This window comes from Rhinatrema bivittatum, chromosome 2, assembly GCF_901001135.1.
Source record: "Rhinatrema bivittatum chromosome 2, aRhiBiv1.1, whole genome shotgun sequence".
In the NCBI taxonomy this organism is placed as follows: Eukaryota; Metazoa; Chordata; class Amphibia; order Gymnophiona; family Rhinatrematidae; genus Rhinatrema; species Rhinatrema bivittatum.
The window spans coordinates 822,757,155-822,775,616 of NC_042616.1; the positions used below are offsets into that span (position 1 = coordinate 822,757,155).

The 18,462-nt window shown below is 53.2% G+C and overlaps 1 protein-coding gene across 1 annotated transcript in view; it reads right to left on the minus strand.

Annotated features, from left to right (window-relative positions):
• The window catches only part of LOC115085842 (E3 ubiquitin-protein ligase TRIM41-like), a 77,667-nt gene extending 71,551 nt beyond the window's left edge, over positions 1–6,116 (minus strand). Inside the window, exons 1-2 of the mRNA XM_029592338.1 lie at positions 5,766–6,116; positions 2,987–3,404 (exon numbers count right to left, since the gene is read on the minus strand). Coding sequence (XP_029448198.1) covers positions 2,987–3,400 — 414 coding nt within the window. The 5' untranslated portion in view covers positions 3,401–3,404; positions 5,766–6,116. The remainder of the gene's footprint in view (positions 1–2,986; positions 3,405–5,765) is intronic.
• Positions 6,117–18,462: the final 12,346 nt, after the last annotated feature.

Sequence of the window (18,462 nt, forward strand, 5' to 3'; positions counted from 1 at the left end):
ACCCCGGGACACACTGTGATAATAAAGATACTGACACACACCTTGTATTCCTGCACTGCCTCCTGTATGGGGGTCACGGTGTGAGATCTGTGACCCCGGGACACACTGTGATAATAAAGATACTGACACACACCTTGTATTCCTGCACAGCCTCCTGTATGGGGATCAGGGTGTGAGATCTGTGACCCCGGGACACACTGTGATAATAAAGATACTGACACACACCTTGTATTCCTGCACAGCCTCCTGTATGGGGATCAGGGTGTGAGATCTGTGACCCCGGGACACACTGTGATAATAAAGATACTGACACTCACCTTGTATTCCTGCACAGCCTCCTGTATGGGGATCAGGGTGTGAGATCTGTGACCCCGGGACACACTGTGATAATAAAGATACTGACACTCACCTTGTATTCCTGCATAGCCTCCTGTATGGGGGTCACGGTGTGAGATCTGTGACCCCGGGACACACTGTGATAATAAAGATACTGACACACACCTTGTATTCCTGCACAGCCTCCTGTATGGGGATCACAGTGTGAGATCTGTGACCCCGGGACACACTGTGATAATAAAGATACTGACACACACCTTGTATTCCTGCACTGCATCCTGTATGGGGATCAGGGTGTGAGATCTGTGACCCCGGGACACACTGTGATAATAAAGATACTGACACACACCTTGTATTCCTGCACTGCCTCCTGTATGGGGGTCACAGTGTGAGATCTGTGACCCCGGGACACACTGTGATAATAAAGATACTGACACACACCTTGTATTCCTGCACAGCCTCCTGTATGGGGATCAGGGTGTGAGATCTGTGACCCCGGGACACACTGTGATAATAAAGATACTGACACACACCTTGTATTCCTGCACAGCCTCCTGTATGGGGATCCCAGTGTGAGATCTGTGACCCCGGGACACACTGTGATAATAAAGATACTGACACACACCTTGTATTCCTGCACAGCCTCCTGTATGGGGGTCACAGTGTGAGATCTGTGACCCCGGGACACACTGTGATAATAAAGATACTGACACACACCTTGTATTCCTGCACAGCCTCCTGTATGGGGGTCACAGTGTGAGATCTGTGACCCCGGGACACACTGTGATAATAAAGATACTGACACACACCTTGTATTCCTGCACAGCCTCCTGTATGGGGATCACAGTGTGAGATCTGTGACCCCAGGCCACACTGTGATAATAAAGATACTGACACACACCTTGTATTCCTGCACAGCCTCCTGTATGGGGGTCACAGTGTGAGATCTGTGACCCCAGGACACACTGTGATAATAAAGATACTGACACACACCTTGTATTCCTGCACTGCCTCCTGTATGGGGATCACAGTGTGAGATCTGTGACCCCGGGACACACTGTGATAATAAAGATACTGACACACACCTTGTATTCCTGCACAGCCTCCTGTATGGGGATCACAGTGTGAGATCTGTGACCCCGGGACACACTGTGATAATAAAGATACTGACACACACCTTGTATTCCTGCACAGCCTCCTGTATGGGGATCACAGTGTGAGATCTGTGACCCCGGGACACACTGTGATAATAAAGATACTGACACACACCTTGTATTCCTGCACATCCTCCTGTATGGGGATCAGAGTGTGAGATCTGTGACCCCGGGACACACTGTGATAATAAAGATACTGACACACACCTTGTATTCCTGCACTGCCTCCTGTATGGGGATCACAGTGTGAGATCTGTGACCCTGGGACACTCTGTGATAATAAAGATACTGACACACACCTTGTATTCCTGCACAGCCTCCTGTATGGGGATCACAGTGTGAGATCTGTGACCCCGGGACACACTGTGATAATAAAGATACTGACACACACCTTGTATTCCTGCACAGCCTCCTGTATGGGGATCACAGTGTGAGATCTGTGACCCCGGGACACACTGTGATAATAAAGATACTGACACTCACCTTGTGTTCCTGCACAGCCTCCTGTATGGAGATCAGGGTGTGAGATCTGTGACCCCAGGACACACTGTGATAATAAAGATACTGACACACACCTTGTATTCCTGCACTGCCTCCTGTATGGGGGTCACAGTGTGAGATCTGTGACCCCGGGACACACTGTGATAATAAAGATACTGACACACACCTTGTGTTCCTGCACAGCCTCCTGTATGGAGATCAGGGTGTGAGATCTGTGACCCCAGGACACACTGTGATAATAAAGATACTGACACACACCTTGTGTTCCTGCACAGCCTCCTGTATGGGGGTCACAGTGTGAGATCTGTGACCCCGGGACACACTGTGATAATAAAGATACTGACACACACCTTGTGTTCCTGCACAGCCTCCTGTATGGAGATCAGGGTGTGAGATCTGTGACCCCAGGACACACTGTGATAATAAAGATACTGACACACACCTTGTATTCCTGCACAGCCTCCTGTATGGGGATCACAGTGTGAGATCTGTGACCCCGGGACACACTGTGATAATAAAGATACTGACACACACCTTGTGTTCCTGCACAGCCTCCTGTATGGGGGTCACAGTGTGAGATCTGTGACCCCGGGACACACTGTGATAATAAAGATAGTGACACACACCTTGTATTCCTGCACAGCCTCCTGTATGGGGGATCACGGTGTGAGATCTGTGACCCCGGGACACACTGTGATAATAAAGATACTGACACACACCTTGTATTCCTGCACTGCCTCCTGTATGGGGATCACGGTGTGAGATCTGTGACCCCGGGACACACTGTGATAATAAAAATACTGACACACACCTTGTATTCCTGCACAGCCTCCTGTATGGGGATCACAGTGTGAGATCTGTGACCCCGGGACACACTGTGATAATAAAGATACTGACACACACCTTGTATTCCTGCTCAGCCTCCTGTATGGGGGTCACAGTGTGAGATCTGTGACCCCGGGACACACTGTGATAATAAAGATACTGACACACACCTTGTATTCCTGCACAGCTTCCTGTATTGGGGTCACGGTGTGAGATCTGTGGTCCTGGGACTCTCTACAAATAACACAGATTGGTCTCTGATCCTCTTCACAGAACAGCTTCAGCTTCTCCTCGTGCTCCTCACACAGATTCTCCTCTTTCTGTCTCACTGAGCTCTCAGAAAGCTTTTTCGCTATTTCTGTCACATTTGCCAGCTGCCAGTTAGGCCTGAGGTTCCTCTGCTGGGAGGTTTTCCTGCACTGGGGACAGGGGAAGTTTGTGTCTCTCCCCTCCCAGGTCTGAGTGATACAGGAGCGACAGAAGTTGTGTCCACAGTCTAAGATCACAGGATCTGTAAAATAATCCAAACAGATGGGACAGGAAGCTTCATCTCGCAGACTCTCAGCAGGGTTTGCAGCAGCCATGGCTCTGAGAGGAACGAAATGAAAGGTTTCGGTTTCAGTTTCCTGTGCTGACAGGCGATTTCCGTGAAATTCAGGGAGTGTCTCTCTGGGACAGGAGGTTTTCAGCTTTCTGCATGCAGCCCCATCTGGGAGACAGGGACGACCACCCCATAGTGAAGAAAATCACTAAATCCACTGTGAAAAGTCTCTAAATTGAGTAAAAGGTAGCTAAAACCAGAGTGTGAACACTGAACGTGGAAGGAAAGATTTTTACAATAATTCTACATTCATAACCTTACAACCTTTATGTTTAAATCAAGATACCATTATTACCCGCTGTAACTGCTGTAAGTAAGCTAATATTCTATATATGTGTGTTTAATTGTTTAATAAGTTTTCAATATAATCCTCCATAACTGCTGTAATTAAGCTTTAATATATATCATTATATAATCTATTTATCCTTCATTAGCCGCTGTAATAATCAACCATGTTCTAACTTCGTTAAGCAACTTTTTTGTAAATACTGATACGTTCCTTGTACCTTTCGCAGCTGCTGTCTTTCCTCCTTTACCTCTCTCCCCCTCTCCCCCCCCTTTTCACTCCTGCTCCATTCCCCCACTCCCTGTTTTTTGTAATTTCCTCCTTTCTCAAGTTTATTGTAAACCGGCGTGATGTGCTTGCACTAACACCGGCATATTAAAAGCTGTTAAATAAAATAAATAAATAAAAATAACCTTTGCAGTGGGAAAAATATATTCAGGGTCTCTCACCTGGTGCTGGAAGCTGAGTCTTTAGTGGTTGATGTAGAAGGAATTCATGGGGAGGGGGGAGATGGAGAGGGATACGTAGGGGTGAGAGGGGTCTCAGGTTAGTGGGGGAGGAATAAGGAACAGAAATATATTCAGGGTCTCTCACCTGGTGCTGGAAGCTGAGTCTTTAGTGGTTGATGTAGAAGGAATTCATGGGGAAGGAGGTGGGAGGGGGATACGTAGGGGAGAAAGGGGTCTCAGTTTAGTGGTGAGGAATAAGGAACAGAAATATATTCAGGGTCTCTCACCTGGTGCTGGAAGCTGAGTCTTTAGTGGTTGATGTAGAAGGAATTCATTGGGAGGGAGGAGGGAGAGGGATACATAGGGGTGAGAGGGGTCTCAGGTTAGTGGGGGAGGAATAAGGAACAGAAATATATTCAGGGTCTCTCACCTGGTGCTGGAAGCTGAGTCTTTAGTGGGTGATGTAGAAGGAATTCATGGGGAGGGGGGAGGGAGAGGGATACGTAGGGGTGGGAGGGGTGGGAGGGGTCTCAGGTTAGTGGGGGAGGAATAAGGAACAGAAATATATTCAGGGTCTCTCACCTGGTGCTGGAAGCTGAGTCTTTAGTGGTTGATGTAGAAGGAATTCATGGGGAGGGAGGAGGGAGAGGGATAGGTAGGGGTGAGAGGGGTCTCAGGTTAGTGATGGAGGAATAAGGAACAGAAATATATTCAGGGTCTCTCACCTGGTGCTGGAAGCTGAGTCTTTAGTGGGTGATGTAGAAGGAATTCATGGGGAGGGAGGTGGGAGAGGGATACGTAGGGGTGGGAGGGGTCTCAGGTTAGTGGGGGAGGAATAAGGAACAGAAATATATTCAGGGTCTCACCTGGTGCTGGAAGCTGAGTCTTTAGTAGTTGATGTAGAAGGAATTCATGGGGAGGGAGGGGGATACGTAGGGGTGAGAGGGGTCTCAGGTTAGTGGGGGAGGAATAAGGAACAGAAATATATTCAGGGTCTCTCACCTGGTGCTGGAAGCTGAGTCTTTATTGGTTGATGTAGAAGGAATTCATGGGGGGGGAGGGAGGGGGATACGTAGGGGTGAGAGGGGTCTCAGGTTAGTGGTGAGGAATAAGGAACAGAAATATATTCAGGGTCTCTCACCTGGTGCTGGAAGCTGAGTCTTTAGTGGTTGATGTAGAAGGAATTCATGGGGAGGGAGGTGGGAGGGGGATACGTAGGGGTGAGAGGGGTCTCAGGTTAGTGGGGGAGGAATAAGGAACAGAAATATATTCAGGGTCTCTCACCTGGTGCTGGAAGCTGAGTCTTTAGTGGTTGATGTAGAAGGAATTCATGGGGAGGGAGGAGGGAGAGGGATACGTAGGGGTGGGAGGGGTCTCAGGTTAGTGGTGAGGAATAAGGAACAGAAATATATTCAGGGTCTCTCACCTGGTGCTGGAAGCTGAGTCTTTAGTGCTTGATGTAGAAGGAATTCATGGGGAGGGAGGAGGGAGAGGGATACGTAGGGGTGAGAGGGGTCTCAGGTTAGTGGTGGAGGAATAAGGAACAGAAATATAGATGTAGATAAGATGTAAAATGGTATATATATATAAATAAGTTAAATACAAAAGTTTACCTGTGTCTGGAGTTGGAGCAGAGCTGCAGAGGTGTTGGGTTTTCTTTCCGGGAAAAGAGTGGAGCTGGGTCCTGCTTACAGTGACTGCTGTGCTGGTCTCAGTTTAAACTGGGACATGTTTGGATCCTTTGTTTGTTTGTTTCTCAGCAGGGTGGCGTCTGCCTTAGTGCAGACAACAGAGATTTTCTTTTCTTGTTGGTTTACGTTTGTCACTGCCTCAGGCCTGATGAGAGTGGGGGGGCAGGGAGCAGAGTCCAGCCCAGAGCCGGCTGCCAGGACAGGAAGTGGGAGGAGTGAAGAGAGAGAGATGGTGGGCAGTTCAGGGGGGGGGGCAGGGAGCAGAGTCCAGCCCAGAGCAGGCTGCCAGGACAGGAAGTGGGAGGAGTGAAGAGAGAGAGATGGTGGGCAGTTCAGGGGGGGGCAGGGAGCAGAGTCCAGCCCAGAGCCGGCTGCCAGGACAGGAAGTGGGAGGAGTGAAGAGAGAGAGATGGTGGGCAGTTCAGGGGGGGGGGGGGGCAGGGAGCAGAGTCCAGCCCAGAGCAGGCTGCCAGGACAGGAAGTGGGAGGAGTGAAGAGAGAGAGATGGTGGGCAGTTCAGGGGGGGGCAGGGAGCAGAGTCCAGCCAGAGCCGGCTGCCAGGACAGGAAGTGGGAGGAGTGAAGAGAGAGAGATGGTGGGCAGTTCAGGGGGGGCAGGGAGCAGAGTCCAGCCCAGAGCAGGCTGCCAGGACAGGAAGTGGGAGGAGTGAAGAGAGAGAGATGGTGGGCAGTTCAGGGGGGGGCAGGGAGCAGAGTCCAGCCCAGAGCCGGCTGCCAGGACAGGAAGTGGGAGGAGTGAAGAGAGAGAGATGGTGGGCAGTTCAGGGGGGGGGGGGGGGGGAGCAGAGTCCAGCCCAGAGCAGGCTGCCAGGACAGGAAGTGGGAGGAGTGAAGAGAGAGAGATGGTGGGCAGTTCAGGGGGGGGCAGGGAGCAGAGTCCAGCCCAGAGCCGGCTGCCAGGACAGGACATGGGAGGAGTGAAGAGAGAGAGATGGTGGGCAGTTCAGGGGGGGGGCAGGGAGCAGAGTCCAGCCCAGAGCAGGCTGCCAGGACAGGAAGTGGGAGGAGTGAAGAGAGAGAGATGGTGGGCAGGTCAGGGGGGGGGCAGGGAGCAGAGTCCAGCCCAGAGCAGGCTGCCAGGACAGGAAGTGGGAGGAGTGAAGAGAGAGAGATGGTGGGCAGGTCAGGGGGGGGCACGGAGCAGAGTCCAGCCCAGAGCAGGCTGCCAGGACAGGAAGTGGGAGGAGTGAAGAGAGAGAGATGGTGGGCAGTTCAGGGGGGGGGCAGGGAGCAGAGTCCAGCCCAGAGCCAGCTGCCAGGACAGGAAGTGGGAGGAGTGAAGAGAGAGAGATGGTGGGCAGGTCAGGGGGGGGCAGGGAGCAGAGTCCAGCCCAGAGCCGGCTGCCAGGACAGGAAGTGGGAGGAGTGAAGAGAGAGAGATGGTGGGCAGGTCAGGGGGGGGGGCAGGGAGCAGAGTCCAGCCCAGAGCCGGCTGCCAGGACAGGAAGTGGGAGGAGTGAAGAGAGAGAGATGGTGGGCAGGTCAGGGGGGGGCAGGGAGCAGAGTCCAGCCCAGAGCAGGCTGCCAGGACAGGAAGTGGGAGGAGTGAAGAGAGAGAGATGGTGGGCAGTTCAGGGGGGGGCAGGGAGCAGAGTCTAGCCCAGAGCCTGCTGCCAGTACAGGAAGTGGGAGGAGTGAAGAGAGAGAGATGGTGGGCAGTTCAGGGGGGGGGGCAGGGAGCAGAGTCCAGCCCAGAGCAGGCTGCCAGGACAGGAAGTGGGAGGAGTGAAGAGAGAGAGATGGTGGGCAGTTCAGGGGGGGGCAGGGAGCAGAGTCCAGCCCAGAGCCGGCTGCCAGGACAGGAAGTGGGAGGAGTGAAGAGAGAGAGATGGTGGGCAGTTCAGGGGGGGGGGGGAGCAGAGTCCAGCCCAGAGCAGGCTGCCAGGACAGGAAGGGGGAGGAGTGAAGAGAGAGAGATGGTGGGCAGTTCAGGGGGGGGCAGGGAGCAGAGTCCAGCCCAGAGCCGGCTGCCAGGACAGGACATGGGAGGAGTGAAGAGAGAGAGATGGTGGGCAGTTCAGGGGGGGGGGGGGGGAGCAGAGTCCAGCCCAGAGCAGGCTGCCAGGACAGGAAGTGGGAGGAGTGAAGAGAGAGAGATGGTGGGCAGTTCAGGGGGGGGCAGGGAGCAGAGTCCAGCCCAGAGCCGGCTGCCAGGACAGGACATGGGAGGAGTGAAGAGAGAGAGATGGTGGGCAGTTCAGGGGGGGGGGCAGGGAGCAGAGTCCAGCCCAGAGCAGGCTGCCAGGACAGGAAGTGGGAGGAGTGAAGAGAGAGAGATGGTGGGCAGGTCAGGGGGGGGGGCAGGGAGCAGAGTCCAGCCCAGAGCAGGCTGCCAGGACAGGAAGTGGGAGGAGTGAAGAGAGAGAGATGGTGGGCAGGTCAGGGGGGGGCAGGGAGCAGAGTCCAGCCCAGAGCAGGCTGCCAGGACAGGAAGTGGGAGGAGTGAAGAGAGAGAGATGGTGGGCAGTTCAGGGGGGGGGCAGGGAGCAGAGTCCAGCCCAGAGCCAGCTGCCAGGACAGGAAGTGGGAGGAGTGAAGAGAGAGAGATGGTGGGCAGGTCAGGGGGGGGCAGGGAGCAGAGTCCAGCCCAGAGCCGGCTGCCAGGACAGGAAGTGGGAGGAGTGAAGAGAGAGAGATGGTGGGCAGGTCAGGGGGGGGGGGCAGGGAGCAGAGTCCAGCCCAGAGCCGGCTGCCAGGACAGGAAGTGGGAGGAGTGAAGAGAGAGAGATGGTGGGCAGGTCAGGGGGGGGCAGGGAGCAGAGTCCAGCCCAGAGCAGGCTGCCAGGACAGGAAGTGGGAGGAGTGAAGAGAGAGAGATGGTGGGCAGTTCAGGGGGGGGCAGGGAGCAGAGTCCAGCCCAGAGCCTGCTGCCAGTACAGGAAGTGGGAGGAGTGAAGAGAGAGAGATGGTGGGCAGTTCAGGGGGGGGGGGCAGGGAGCAGAGTCCAGCCCAGAGCAGGCTGCCAGGACAGGAAGTGGGAGGAGTGAAGAGAGAGAGATGGTGGGCAGTTCGGGGGGGGGGGGGAGCAGAGTCCAGCCCAGAGCAGGCTGCCAGGACAGGAAGTGGGAGGAGTGAAGAGAGAGAGATGGTGGGCAGTTCAGGGGGGGGGGCATGGAGCAGAGTCCAGCCCAGAGCAGGCTGCCAGGACAGGAAGTGGGAGGAGTGAAGAGAGAGAAGGGGGGGCAGGGAGCAGAGTCCAGCCCAGAGCCGGCTGCCAGGACAGGAAGTGGGAGGAGTGAAGAGAGAGAGATGGTGGGCAGTTCAGGGGGGGGGGGGGGGCAGGGAGCAGAGTCCAGCCCAGAGCAGGCTGCCAGGACAGGAAGTGGGAGGAGTGAAGAGAGAGAGATGGTGGGCAGTTCAGGGGGGGGCAGGGAGCAGAGTCCAGCCCAGAGCCGGCTGCCAGGACAGGAAGTGGGAGGAGTGAAGAGAGAGAGATGGTGGGCAGTTCAGGGGGGGGGGCAGGGAGCAGAGTCCAGCCCAGAGCCGGCTGTCAGGACAGGAAGTGGGAGGAGTGAAGAGAGAGAGATGGTGGGCAGTTCAGGGGGGGGCAGGGAGCAGAGTCCAGCCCAGAGCAGGCTGCCAGGACAGGAAGTGGGAGGAGTGAAGAGAGAGAGATGGTGGGCAGGGAGCAGAGTCCAGCCCAGAGCAGGCTGCCAGGACAGGAAGTGGAAGGAGTGAAGAGAGAGAGATGGTGGGCAGTTCAGGGGGGGGCAGGGAGCAGAGTCCAGCCCAGAGCAGGCTGCCAGGACAGGAAGTGGGAGGAGTGAAGAGAGAGAGATGGTGGGCAGTTCAGGGGGGGGCTGCTGCTGCAGACAGCCTTCAGGATGGCTCAGGAGCAGGAAAGTTAACAGAGACCCCCCCCCCGACCCCCCCACAGGAGGGATCAGCTGAGCAGGGTCACTGTCTCTGCTGGGCTCAGGAGGATCAGGGGGCACTTGGGTGAGTTGTTTGTTTTTTGTGAAGGGAGGAATTCGGTGCAGCTTGGGTGGGGCTGAGGCTCTGATGCAGGCCCAGGAGAAGACACTTTATGTGATGTCATCAATGATGTCATCAGGGACCCCCATCTTAAGTGGGGGGAGCATATTAATTTTAAGTAAAAGAAAGAAAATTAAGAATGTATTAAAATAAATGATACTGACAGCCTGAAATAGAGGTTTAAGCCACTTGAAGGAGATAAGTCCAGGATAACAGAAACATGGATAAAAGAAATACGTGTACTTATAATGTTTGGGTGAAGGGTGAAAGAAGCAATGAAAATCGTAGGGAGGTAAAGAGAAAATATGTAAAATCTTTTTAATGCAGTTAGGAAAGTTATAATAGTCTGATAAGGTAAAATGAATAAATTAATAGTCTGATTGGAACAGTCTGAACCCCCCTATGTAGGATAATATCACCTAAAACAACTTTGGAAAATACGGGGGTAGCTAAGTAGTGATGTCAGTAGCTTGTAACAAGGTGAGCACAAGTGCACTAGTCTGAGCCTTAGCACTGAATGAAAGTTATAATAGTCTGATAAGGTAAAATGAATACATTAGTAGTCTGATTGGAACAGTCTGAACCTCCCTATGTAGGACAGAATCACCTAAAACAACTTTGGAAAATACTGGGGTGACTAAGTAGTGATGTCAGTAGCTTGTAACAAGGGGTGCACAAGTGCACTAGTCTGAGCCTTAGCACTGAATTAAAGTAGCAAAGAAGAAGGGATTTTATTAATAAACAATCTATTAAAACATTTCTGATACTGACATTAATAAACCCAAGTAGAAATGAACATGAGGGGAAAGACAGAGCAGGTATAGTGAGCAGTGCTGTGCACTATTTGGGGCAATGACTTCAGCAGGAGAATGAATCTTAGGGTCTAAGAAAAGAAAGAGACATTTAGAGAAACAGTGAGCTGAGAGGTAGAAGTGGAATAGTACAGAGGTGCTGTCAGGATTCTCTGTACTTTAGGCCTAGTTTCCCTGTACGTACCTGGATCAGTCCAGACAGTGGGTTATATCCCCCGTCCAGCAGATGGAGTCAGAACAGAGCTTGAGGGCGTCAGCACATAGAGTAGTGCACCCTCTGCAGGAGCTCAGTATTCTTCTGTTCCCTGTGCGTACCTGGATCAGTCCAGACAGTGGGTTATATCCCCCGACCAGCAGATGGAGTCAGAACAGAGCTTGAGAGCGTCAGCATATAGAGTAGTGCACCCTCTGCAGGAGCTCAGTATTCTTCTGTTCCCTGTACGTACCTGGATCAGTCCAGACAGTGGGTTATATCCCCCGACCAGCAGATGGAGTCAGAACAGAGCTTGAGAGCGTCAGCATATAGAGTAGTGCACCCTCTGCAGGAGCTCAGTATTCTTCTGTTCCCTGTACGTACCTGGATCAGTCCAGACAGTGGGTTATATCCCCCGACCAGCAGATGGAGTCAGAACAGAGCTTGAGGGCGTCAGCACATAGAGTAGTGCACCCTCTGCAGGAGCTCAGTATTCTTCTGTTCCCTGTACGTACCTGGATCAGTCCAGACAGTGGGTTATATCCCCCGTCCAGCAGATGGAGTCAGAACAGAGCTTGAGGGCGTCAGCACATAGAGTAGTGCACCCTCTGCAGGAGCTCAGTATTCTTCTGTTCCCTGTACGTACCTGGATCAGTCCAGACAGTGGGTTATATCCCCCGACCAGCAGATGGAGTCAGAACAGAGTTTGAGAGCGTCAGCATATAGAGTAGTGCACCCTCTGCAGGAGCTCAGTATCTTCTGTTCCCTGTACGTACCTGGATCAGTGCAGACAGTGGGTTATATCCCCCGTCCAGCAGATGGAGTCAGAACAGAGCTTGAGGGCGTCAGCATATAGAGTAGTGCACCCTCTGCTGGAGCTCAGTATTCTTCTGTTCCCTGTACGTACCTGGATCAGTCCAGACAGTGGTTATATCCCCCGTCCAGCAGATGGAGTCAGAACAGAGCTTGAGGGCGTCAGCATATAGAGTAGTGCACCCTCTGCAGGAGCTCAGTATTCTTCTGTTCCCTGTACGTACCTGGATCAGTCCAGACAGTGGGTTATATCCCCCGACCAGCAGATGGAGTCAGAACAGAGCTTGAGGGCGTCAGCATATAGAGTAGTGCACCCTCTGCAGGAGCTCAGTATTCTTCTGTTCCCTGTACGTACCTGGATCAGTCCAGACAGTGGGTTATATCCCCCGACCAGCAGATGGAGTCAGAACAGAGCTTGAGGGCCTCAGCATATAAGAGTAGTGCACCCTCTGCTGAGCTCAGTATCTTCTGTTCCCTGTACGTACCTGAAACAGTCCAGACAGTGGGTTATATCCCCCGACCAGCAGATGGAGTCAGAGCAGAGTTTGAGAGCGTCAGCACATAGAGTAGTGCACCCTCTGCTGAGCTCAGTATTCTTCTGTTCCCTGTACGTACCTGGATCAGTCCAGACAGTGGTTATATCCCCCGACCAGCAGATGGAGTCAGAAGAGAGCTTGAGGGCGTCAGCATATAGAGTAGTGCACCCTCTGCTGGAGCTCAGTATTCTTCTGTTCCCTGTACGTACCTGGATCAGTCCAGACAGTGGGTTATATCCCCCGACCAGCAGATGGAGTCAGAACAGAGCGTCAGCATATAGAGTAGTGCACCCTCTGCTGGAGCTCAGTATTCTTCTGTTCCCTGTACGTACCTGGATCAGTCCAGACAGTGGGTTATATCCCCCGACCAGCAGATGGAGTCAGAACAGAGCTTGAGGGCGTCAGCATATAGAGTAGTGCACCCTCTGCTGGAGCTCAGTATTCTTCTGTTCCCTGTACGTACCTGGATCAGTCCAGACAGTGGGTTATATCCCCCGTCCAGCAGATGGAGTCAGAGCAGAGCTTGAGGGCGTCAGCACATAGAGTAGTGCACCCTCTGCAGGAGCTCAGTATTCTTCTGTTCCCTGTATGTACCTGGATCAGTCCAGACAGTGGGTTATATCCCCCGACCAGCAATGGAGTCAGAGCAGAGTTTGAGAGCGTCAGCATATAGAGTAGTGCACCCTCTGCTGGAGCTCAGTATTCTTCTGTTCCCTGTACGTACCTGGATCAGTCCAGACAGTGGGTTATATCCCCCGACCAGCAGATGGAGTCAGAACAGAGCTTGAGAGCGTCAGCATATAGAGTAGTGCACCCTCTGCAGGAGCTCAGTATTCTTCTGTTCCCTGTACGTACCTGGATCAGTCCAGACAGTGGGTTATATCCCCCGACCAGCAGATGGAGTCAGAACAGAGCTTGAGAGCGTCAGCATATAGAGTAGTGCACCCTCTGCTGGAGCTCAGTATTCTTCTGTTCCCTGTACGTACCTGGATCAGTCCAGACAGTGGGTTATATCCCCCGACCAGCAGATGGAGTCAGAACAGAGCTTGAGAGCGTCAGCATATAGAGTAGTGCACCCTCTGCTGAGCTCAGTATTCTTCTGTTCCCTGTACGTACCTGGATCAGTCCAGACAGTGGGTTATATCCCCCGACCAGCAGATGGAGTCAGAACAGAGCTTGAGGGCCTCAGCATATAAGAGTAGTGCACCCTCTGCTGAGCTCAGTATCTTCTGTTCCCTGTACGTACCTGAAACAGTCCAGACAGTGGGTTATATCCCCCGACCAGCAGATGGAGTCAGAGCAGAGTTTGAGAGCGTCAGCATATAGAGTAGTGCACCCTCTGCTGAGCTCAGTATTCTTCTGTTCCCTGTACGTAACTGGATCAGTCCAGACAGTGGGTTATATCCCCCGACCAGCAGATGTAGTCAGAACAGAGCTTGAGGGCGTCAGCATATAGAGTAGTGCACCCTCTGCTGGAGCTCAGTATTCTTCTGTTCCCTGTACGTACCTGGATCAGTCCAGACAGTGGGTTATGTCCCCCGACCAGCAGATGGAGTCAGAAGAGAGCTTGAGGGCGTCAGCATATAGAGTAGTGCACCCTCTGCTGGAGCTCAGTATTCTTCTGTTCCCTGTACGTACCTGGATCAGTCCAGACAGTGGGTTATATCCCCCGACCAGCAGATGGAGTCAGAACAGAGCTTGAGGGCGTCAGCATATAGAGTAGTGCACCCTCTGCTGAGCTCAGTATTCTTCTGTTCCCTGTACATACCTGGATCAGTCCAGACAGTGGGTTATATCCCCCGACCAGCAGATGGAGTCAGAACAGAGCTTGAGAGCGTCAGCACATAGAGTAGTGCACCCTCTGCTGGAGCTCAGTATTCTTCTGTTCCCTGTACGTACCTGGATCAGTCCAGACAGTGGGTTATATCCCCCCGACCAGCAGATGGAGTCAGAACAGAGCTTGAGGGCGTCAGCATATAGAGTAGTGCACCCTCTGCAGGAGCTCAGTATTCTTCTGTTCCCTGTACGTACCTGGATCAGTCCAGACAGTGGGTTATATCCCCCGACCAGCAGATGGAGTCAGAACAGAGCTTGAGAGCGTCAGCATATAGAGTAGTGCACCCTCTGCTGGAGCTCAGTATTCTTCTGTTCCCTGTACGTACCTGGATCAGTCCAGACAGTGGTTATATCACCCGACCAGCAGATGGAGTCAGAAGAGAGCTTGAGGGCGTCAGCATATAGAGTAGTGCACCCTCTGCTGGAGCTCAGTATTCTTCTGTCCCTGTACGTACCTGGATCAGTCCAGACAGTGGGTTATATCCCCCGACCAGCAGATGGAGTCAGAACAGAGCGTCAGCATATAGGAGTAGTGCACCCTCTGCTGGAGCTCAGTATTCTTCTGTTCCCTGTACGTACCTGGATCAGTCCAGACAGTGGGTATATCCCCCGACCAGCAGATGGAGTCAGAACAGAGCTTGAGGGCGTCAGCATATAGAGTAGTGCACCCTCTGCTGGAGCTCAGTATTCTTCTGTTCCCTGTACGTATCTGGATCAGTCCAGACAGTGGGTTATATCCCCCGTCCAGCAGATGGAGTCAGAGCAGAGCTTGAGGGCGTCAGCACATAGAGTAGTGCACCCTCTGCAGGAGCTCAGTATTCTTCTGTTCCCTGTACGTACCTGGATCAGTCCAGACAGTGGGTTATATCCCCCGACCAGCAATGGAGTCAGAGCAGAGTTTGAGAGCGTCAGCATATAGAGTAGTGCACCCTCTGCTGGAGCTCAGTATTCTTCTGTTCCCTGTACGTACCTGGATCAGTCCAGACAGTGGGTTATATCCCCCGACCAGCAGATGGAGTCAGAGCAGAGTTTGAGAGCGTCAGCATATAGAGTAGTGCACCCTCTGCTGGAGCTCAGTATTCTTCTGTTCCCTGTACGTACCTGGATCAGTCCAGACAGTGGGTTATATCCCCCGACCAGCAGATGGAGTCAGAACAGAGCTTGAGAGCGTCAGCATATAGAGTAGTGCACCCTCTGCAGGAGCTCAGTATTCTTCTGTTCCCTGTACGTACCTGGATCAGTCCAGACAGTGGGTTATATCCCCCGACCAGCAGATGGAGTCAGAACAGAGCTTGAGAGCGTCAGCATATAGAGTAGTGCACCCTCTGCTGGAGCTCAGTATTCTTCTGTTCCCTGTACGTACCTGGATCAGTCCAGACAGTGGGTTATATCCCCCGTCCAGCAGATGGAGTCAGAACAGAGCTTGAGGGCGTCAGCATATAGAGTAGTGCACCCTCTGCTGGAGCTCAGTATTCTTCTGTTCCCTGTACGTACCTGGATCAGTCCAGACAGTGGGTTATATCCCCCGACCAGCAGATGGAGTCAGAACAGAGCTTGAGAGCGTCAGCATATAGAGTAGTGCACCCTCTGCTGAGCTCAGTATTCTTCTGTTCCCTGTACGTACCTGGATCAGTGCAGACAGTGGGTTATATCCCCCGACCAGCAGATGGAGTCAGAACAGAGCTTGAGAGCGTCAGCACATAGAGTAGTGCACCCTCTGCAGGAGCTCAGTATTCTTCTGTTCCCTGTACGTACCTGGATCAGTTCAGACAGTGGGTTATATCCCCCGACCAGCAGATGGAGTCAGAACAGAGCTTGAGGGCGTCAGCATATAGAGTAGTGCACCCTCTGCAGGAGCTCAGTATTCTTCTGTTCCCTGTGCGTACCTGGATCAGTCCAGACAGTGGGTTATATCCCCCGACCAGCAGATGGAGTCAGAACAGAGCTTGAGAGCGTCAGCATATAGAGTAGTGCACCCTCTGCTGGAGCTCAGTATTCTTCTGTTCCCTGTACGTACCTGGATCAGTCCAGACAGTGGGTTATATCCCCCGACCAGCAGATGGAGTCAGAAGAGAGCTTGAGGGCGTCAGCACATAGAGTAGTGCACCCTCTGCTGAGCTCAGTATCTTCTGTTCCCTGTACGTACCTGGATCAGTCCAGACAGTGGGTTATATCCCCCGTCCAGCAGATGGAGTCAGAACAGAGCTTGAGGGCGTCAGCACATAGAGTAGTGCACCCTCTGCAGGAGCTCAGTATTCTTCTGTTCCCTGTACGTACCTGGATCAGTCCAGACAGTGGGTTATATCCCCCGTCCAGCAGATGGAGTCAGAACAGAGCGTCAGCATATAGAGTAGTGCACCCTCTGCTGGAGCTCAGTATTCTTCTGACTCCAGCAGATGTGAGCAGGGGGATCCACTGGCTCCCCCAGTTTGACAGGGTTTCTTCATTTTTGGTTATTTCTTTCTTTTTCTCCACAGTATTTCCCTGTCTTATGTTTCTCTTCATTTTGGATCCTTAAAGTAAGACTTTTCAATTTTTGAGGAGGTGGTGTCTGTGGCTCTGCCTTCTCTATTCTGTACTTCTTTCCTCTTCCGTTGGGTAAGTGGAAGTTTTGAGGAGGTGGTGTCTGTGGCTCTGCCTTCTCTGTTCTGTACTTCTTTCCTCTTCCGTTGGGGTAAGTGGAAGTTTTGAGGAGGCGGTGTCTGTGGCTCTGCCTTCTCTATTCTGTACTTCTTTCCTCTTCCGTTGGGGTAAGTGGAAGTTTTGAGGAGGCGGTGTCTGTGGCTCTGCCTTCTCTGTTCTGTACTTCTTTCCTCTTCCGTTGGGGTAAGTGGAAGTTTTGAGGAGGCGTGTCTGTGGCTCTGCCTTCTCTATTCTGTACTTCTTTCCTCTTCCGTTGGGGTAAGTGGAAGTTTTGAGGTGGCGGTGTCTGTGGCTCTGCCTTCTCTATTCTGTACTTCTTTCCTCTTCCGTTGGGGTAAGTGGAAGTTTTGAGGTGGCGGTGTCTGTGGCTCTGCCTTCTCTGTTCTGTACTTCTTTCCTCTTCCGTTGGGGTAAGTGGAAGTTTTGAGGAGGCGTGTGTCTGTGGCTCTGCCTTCTCTGTTCTGTACTTCTTTCCTCTTCCGTTGGGGTAAGTGGAAGTTTTGAGGAGGCGGTGTCTGTGGCTCTGCCTTCTCTATTCTGTACTTCTTTCCTCTTCCGTTGGGGTAAGTGGAAGTTTTGAGGTGGCGGTGTCTGTGGCTCTGCCTTCTCTATTCTGTACTCCTTTCCTCTTCCGTTGGGGTAAGTGGAAGTTTTGAGGTGGCGGTGTCTGTGGCTCTGCCTTCTCTATTCTGTACTCCTTTCCTCTTCCGTTGGGGTAAGTGGAAGTTTTGAGGAGGCGGTGTCTGTGGCTCTGCCTTCTCTATTCTGTACTTCTTCCTCTTCCGTTGGGGTAAGTGGAAGTTTGAGTTTTTCTCCACAGGTTTGCTTCTTTTTGGTGGTGCCCCGTGGATGCCGGTGGTTCCGGCCGCTCCACGCGTCGTTTGTGGGTCCCGCGGTTCGCAAGCTCCGCCCACGGGTGTGTGCTCAACTGAAACGGGGGTTTTCCCCCGCAGTTCCTGGACCCCTTCGGCGGGTTGTTAGGGCCATTTTCAGGCCCCCCCCCCCCGCGGTGGCAGGGCACTAGCTCGTTTTGGCCCCCCCCCCCCCCCCCCCGAGGCTTTTTTCCCGGTGCTGACATGCCGCGGTCCTCGAGGTGTGAGGCCTGCGGCGAGCCAGGGAATCAATTTCTGAGGGAGGGGCTTTGTGAGCGGTGCTTCCCCGACGGGGAAGGCACCCTGCAGTCCTCCCCTGCGATTTCGGACCTGCCTTCCTCCTCAGCCCGGGCGGCGCGGGGCCGGGCCACGGACGGCCACCTTTGGCGGGAACGGCGGCCATTTAGGGGGACAGCGTGAGACGGATCGCTCCCAAGATGCAGACAGGATTGGTTGGCACTGGCTCTCAACAGGCTTTGCCCCCGGCAGGGGGGTTGCCCAACCGGGGCTCCCAGGACGGTCCCTCTCCAGGGATTTCAATCAGCTTTCCGTTTTTCTCACCTGACTTTATTCTGGCAATGCACATGGCTTATTTGCAGGGGGTATGGGAGTGCAGGGTGCCGAATCCCCTGGGGGCCCCTCCCCAAGGTTCCTAAGCTTGCTGTGGGTCTCACCGCCTCGCCCGTTACGCCTGGATCCCTTGCCGGGCCCCTCTCCCGTTGGCCACCCCGGCGTACCCACGGGGGCGGCTTCGCCGGTGAGAGACGACTCCCCGGAAACCCCCGGAGGCACATATGGAGGGGACGACCCTCGAGCCCTATTGGATTTTTTCAAAAAGAAGAGCTGGATGAAACTCATCCACCATATTATTCAGGAGCGGACCTCGATCCACCTCCAGATCCGCCGATCCCTGTGGCTC